The 5,982-nt window shown below is 34.3% G+C and overlaps 1 protein-coding gene across 1 annotated transcript; it reads left to right on the top strand.

Annotated features, from left to right (window-relative positions):
• Positions 1-498: 498 nt before the first annotated feature.
• On the top strand, positions 499-4,121 carry LOC133829350 (laccase-11-like). Its single transcript, XM_062259133.1, has 6 exons — positions 499-642; positions 745-896; positions 989-1,233; positions 1,424-1,552; positions 1,648-2,571; positions 3,721-4,121. Exons 1-6 carry the CDS (start codon positions 541-543, stop codon positions 3,849-3,851), a joined length of 1,683 nt encoding a protein of 560 aa, XP_062115117.1. The 5' UTR covers positions 499-540; the 3' UTR covers positions 3,852-4,121.
• Positions 4,122-5,982: the final 1,861 nt, after the last annotated feature.

Genomic DNA, 5,982 nt, shown 5'->3' with positions numbered 1-5,982 from the left:
TTAGTACAATTAAGGGATTTGACTGTAATTTTTACATGACCTCTCTACTATGGTGGAACTTTTTTAACATGATCATTTTTTTTCCAATAACTTTATACAGCTATAGCTTAGAGATGAATACATATATATTGTCATTGTCACTCACCCAACATCTTTTGTAACTATATTAAAAGTTGAAGACTGAGACGTACACAAAGCAGCTGCAAAGCAAGCCATATCCCAGCAAAAGCAAGCCTTCAAACTACATTTTATCTTACAATAATCTAAACCAAACTTATATATTATATATGGTCAAATTTGCATAACCTTTCTAGGTACTCTCTCTATAAAAAGTTGCTTCCAAGCTTTCTTAAAGTCTCATGGAGCCTTTGCTTTACCTAATGATCAAATATTATATTGCCAGCTCTCTTTCAACAACAACCCTCTCCGAAAACGTACCTAGCTTCCATATATGACCTCTAGCTATCTAGCTACTTATTTGCATAAATATTCAATTGATTTGTCTTCTATGGTACCAATCAAGCTCAATAACACATTAACATGGCAATAATGTACCGAGCAGCCTCACTTATTTTTCTGTTTCTCTTTATTGGGTTTCTTTCTTCCACATCTGAAGCTGCTCTAGTAAAGTACCAGTTTGATGTAAGTATATACATATTTATATATATAACATGGTTTTTAACTTGGGTTTTTTGTCAAATTAATGTATACTTAATATGATTATTAATTAATTCATCAATACAGATCCAAGTGAAGAATGTGAGCCGGTTATGCCACGCCAAACCAATAGTGACAGTAAATGGACTGTTTCCAGGGCCTACTATTTATGTCCGAGAAGGAGATAGACTTCGCATCAATGTCACTAACCATGATCAATATAACATGTCCATTCATTGGTACTTATTAATGTTATTTCATCTTTTCATCGTATATTTATTGAATAATTATATATATTTATATATATAACAAAATGTTTATGTGTATACAGGCATGGTTTGAAGCAGCTTCGCAATGGTTGGGCGGATGGACCAGCATACATAACACAATGTCCAATCAAGACTGGTCACAGCTACACTTATGATATCAATGTTACAGATCAACGTGGTACATTATGGTGGCATGCACATATTTTGTGGCTAAGAGCTACGGTTTATGGTGCCATTGTTGTAATGCCTAAACAAGGGGCTTCATTCCCTTTTCCTCAACCTCACCAAGAAGCTAATATCATTTTAGGTTGGTAACTCATTACTTAACTAAATCTCATCATTTGTTAATATATAACCAACCAAAGATTATATAGAATGATTTTTTTAGCATCATCTTCTTAACGTATTATTTTCAACAAATTTGACACTCTGTCGAGCATGCTATTATCTATATTCACCGACTGTTCTAATTTTTTTTCGATCTATATAATATGCAGGGGAGTGGTGGAACACAGATGTTGAAACTAGTGTTAACCAAGCAAATAAGTTGGGGTTGCCACCACCACAATCAGATGCTCATACCATTAATGGAAAACCAGGGCCTCTCTTCCCTTGTTCAGAGAAACGTAATATATATATAAAATCTCATTGCTTGGCTTGATATTTTTGCTCAAAACGACAACTTATTATGTATCGTTTTTCATCTTCATTTTTATTTCAGATACCTTTGCTATGGAAGTTGAGAGGGGAAAAACATACCTCCTGAGAATAATCAACGCTGCACTTAATGATGAACTTTTCTTCGCCATAGCTGGACATAACATGACAGTGGTTGAGATAGATGCAGTCTACACAAAGCCCTTCGCAACACAGTCAATGCTAATTGCGCCAGGCCAAACCACCAACGTCCTTGTCAAGGCTGACCAAGCTCCAAACCGGTATTTCATGGCAGCCAGGCCATTCATGGACGCACCAGTACCAGTGGACAACAAGACAGTGACAGGCATATTACAATACAAAGGTGTTCCAAACACGGTCTTACCAATCTTGCCACAACTCCCAGCTCCAAACGACACCAATGTAGCATTCAACTACAACAACCAGCTCAAGAGTTTGAACACACCACATTTTCCAGCTAAAGTCCCCATCAAAGTAGACCGTCACCTCTTTTACACCATTGGTTTAGGCCAAAACTCCTGCCCAACTTGCCTAAATGGGACTCAGTTTGCAGCTTCTTTGAACAACATCACCTTTGTTATGCCTCAAGTAGGGCTTTTGGAGGCACATTACTTTAACATTTCAGGTGTTTTTAGGGCAAATTTCCCTGACAAACCCCCGGTTCCATTCAACTACACCGGCGCGCCACTGACTGCCAATCTCGGTACTTCTTTAGGGACAAGGCTCAGTAAGGTGGCCTACAATTCAAGTATTGAGCTGGTATTGCAGGACACCAATCTTCTCACTGTTGAGTCCCACCCCTTTCATCTTCATGGATATAATTTCTTTGTGGTTGGGAGTGGGGTTGGGAATTTTGACCCTGTTAATGACACCGCAAAGTTTAACCTTGTTGACCCTCCTGAGAGAAATACTATTGGTGTTCCTACTGGTGGCTGGACTGCCATAAGGTTCAGAGCTGATAATCCTGGTGAGTAAATATATAATTTTTTTTGGTTTGACTCTTTAACTAAAAAAAAATACAGTTTTTTGTTTTTAAAAGTACATTATTTTCAGAAAATAAATTTAAAAACAAAGTTGCGAAAAAGATACAATTTTGAGAACAACAAAATTTTTTTTTTATTATTTTCAACAAAGTTGTTTATTTTTTTTTAAATCACTTTTTTAATTATTATTATATCATTTATTCTCACGTTACTTTCTCTCTCCACACTTTTTATCACATAATTTTCTATCTCTTTATTTTTGCTCTCACTCTCTTTCATCATTTTTTCTTTTTTCACTTTCTATCTTCTAATTTTCTTTCCTTATTTTCTCTCTCATCATTTATTATATCTTCATTTTCTCTCTCTTCATTTCTTATCACATCATTTTATTTCTTCTCGCTTTCTTTCTCATCACTTTCTCTCTTATATTTTTCTCGTATTACTTTTTCTATTCTCAATTTTTTTATGATCACTTTCTCGCTCATCAAATCTCTTATTTTTTTTTCTCTCCTTATTTTTCATCATTTTTTTCACATTACTTTATTTTATTATTTATTACAAACTTTTAAAAAAAAAATTATCTTTGTAAATATATTATTTATTTTTTTATATAAGATTTAAAAAAAAACTAAAAAAATATTTTTAGAAAACATTAATCAAATAACTTGTCTTTTTTAAATTACAAAAACTGTTTTGTGTTCTCATTTTTTAGAACACAATTTTGAAAACAAAAAATAATATCAAACATGCCCTAGGTTTTTGAGTTTAAAAAATAATAGCAATTAAGTCCTCATTAGTTAATTTTTTTAGCAAAATTCTAACCTTTTTATGGAAATTTTTTATACTTTCTATATATTATGCAATTTGAAAAAAAAAATTACACATCATATTGTATATTAAAAAATCATAATATTTAATTTAAAAATTATGATTTTTGTGAAAAAATAAATAATAAAAAATTTAATTGTTGCTGTGAATTTTGATTTAAGGACTGAATTTTAAAATAATAAAAAAAATACTGTAGAATTTATGCTAATATTCCTTTTTTATATCAATATAACAGTGTCGTTTATTAACACTTAGTACACTCGAATATTTATATTGATTGTGTATAACTATATGTGTTTATATAGGTGTGTGGTTTATGCATTGTCACCTTGAGTTGCATACAATGTGGGGTTTGAAAATGGCTTTTGTTGTTGAGAATGGGAAGTTGCCAAGTGAATCTATCTTGCCACCTCCAAAAGATCTTCCACAATGCTAGACAAAAGAAACGACACGTAGTTTGGTGGAGCTTGCTTACCGATTACAGTTTATTTGTTCTGATTTCATTCATTGTCGTTTTCATTTTATTTTATTCTTTTTAGCAATTCATTGTCGTTTTGAAAACATCCGTTTCTTTGTTCTTTGAGAAACTAAATACATCGAGTCATTGACTTCAGAACTGTAACATTATGAAACTGATAACTGAGGTTGATTGAGACTGCTTTATGTATAATGGTTTTAATAATCAATGAAATACTATTTAACTTTATTGTTTTGGTACTATATCATTTTTTTCCTCTGCCATTTGGTACTTTATTGCTTTAATTACTACTATTTTAATACTTATTTCTACATGATAAATCAATTAAAGATTATATATTCTTGATGAGTAATTTTTATAGTGTTTTAGAAGGTAATTTTAGGGAATTTTTGAACTTATTTAATTATCTTTATGCAGTATGATGCTTTTGTTGCCTTTGTTTGTTGATATTTCAGGATTTACAGAAGAATTGATGAAAATACTATGATGGCCCCCAAAAGAATTAAATTGGCAAAAATTGGACATTAGAGTTGCGGCGCTGCGATGAAACAAAGAGCATAAGGTTGTAGGCAAACGAGGGCCGCAGCGCAAACTTTTGGAACTACGATGCTATTAATTGAAGAATTAGAGTCGCGACACATGCATAGTAGGTATGTTGTGCTTTGAGGAAACATTAGTATATGCGACGAAGTAGACAAAAGGAACTGGTACTGGTAGTTCTTGAAATTGAAAGGACTTGCAGACAAAACCAAAAGATTATGTGAAGGTTAGACTTTGCCATGGCTGACAATCAAGGGAATGCAACGAACAATGCTGTGAATGCCAATAATATTCCAAACCTTGCAAAGGTCCCTATGGAACAAGGACCAAGGAAGCTTAGAGATTATGTGCTTCCCACTGTCACGGGAGTGCATTCATGCATTCAACACCACATAGTTGTCGCTAATAACTTTGAGATCAAGTCGACAATATTACAAATGGTGCAGTCTACTGTTCAATTTGGGGGGCTGCCTACTGAAGATCCTAATTTGCACATAGCCAATTTCCTGGAGCTGTGTGCAACTTTTAAGATGAATGGGGTGAGTGATGATGCGATCTGACTGAGACTTTTCCTATTTTCACTAAGAGAGGAGCAAAGAGTTGGTTAATTTCGCTGCAAGCCAATTCTATTACAATATTGGAGGAACTAGCCCAGAAGTTCTTTGCAAATTTTTTCCTTCCAAGATTTGTTAAGGATGTGCCCACATCATGGGATAGAGAAGTGGATGCTGGTCCACAACTTTTATAATGGGTTGAATTGTACTACACGTACCATAATAGATGCTCCAGTAAGAGGTGCTTACATGAGCCAAAGTAATAATGAAGCTTATGAATTGTTAGAGGAGATGGCAATGAATAACTACCAGTGGCCAATTAAGAGGGGATATCCAAAGAAGGTGGCTGGTATGATTGAATTGGATGATATTTCCATGCTTACAACTCAAGTAGCAGCTTTAACGAAACAATTACAATAGACAAATCTCCCATCCCAAGCCATGCAACTACAAAATTTATGCGAGACATGTTGAAGTGCCCATCCACTAAATTAGTGCCCTGTCCTAGATATGAATAACATGCCCGTGGAAGAAGTGCAAGTCATAGGAAATTACCAAAGACAAAACAATATCCCTTTTTCCACGTCGTACAACCAAGGTTGGAAGAACCACCCAAATTTTTCTTGGTCAAATAATCAAACCACACAACAACCTTATCCTTAACCTTAGCCACAATATCAACCTCCACAAAATAAACAACCTTTCCAACAATCCCAACAATCTTATCAACAACCTCCCCCTGGCTTTTATCAACCACAAAATAGATCACCACAACAGACAATGCCCATGAAACAACTTGAAACACAACCTTATGTACTGAACCAATTCATGATCGAGACAAGGGCATCTATAAGGAGTTTGGAGGCTCAAATAGGGCAGTTGGCTACTTTGATGAGAAATAGAGCTCAAGAAAATTTTCCTAGCACTACTGAGGTGAATCCTAAAGAACACTGTCAAACCATCACCTTGAAAAGTGGAACACAGTATGAAGAGCC

This window comes from Humulus lupulus, chromosome 4 (assembly GCF_963169125.1).
Source record: "Humulus lupulus chromosome 4, drHumLupu1.1, whole genome shotgun sequence".
Classification (NCBI taxonomy): domain Eukaryota; kingdom Viridiplantae; phylum Streptophyta; class Magnoliopsida; order Rosales; family Cannabaceae; genus Humulus; species Humulus lupulus.
This window is presented reverse-complemented; position numbering and strand designations above follow the sequence as displayed.

Bases quoted from the DNA above. Each gene is read 5' to 3' on its own strand.
- LOC133829350 (XM_062259133.1), top strand. From the start codon at position 541: ATGGCAATAATGTACCGAGCAGCCTCACTTATTTTTCTGTTTCTCTTT. The intron at 643-744 runs GTAAGTATATAC...TCATCAATACAG, and splicing joins TAGTAAAGTACCAGTTTGAT to ATCCAAGTGAAGAATGTGAG. The intron at 1,553-1,647 runs GTAATATATATA...TTTTTATTTCAG, and splicing joins CTTCCCTTGTTCAGAGAAAC to ATACCTTTGCTATGGAAGTT.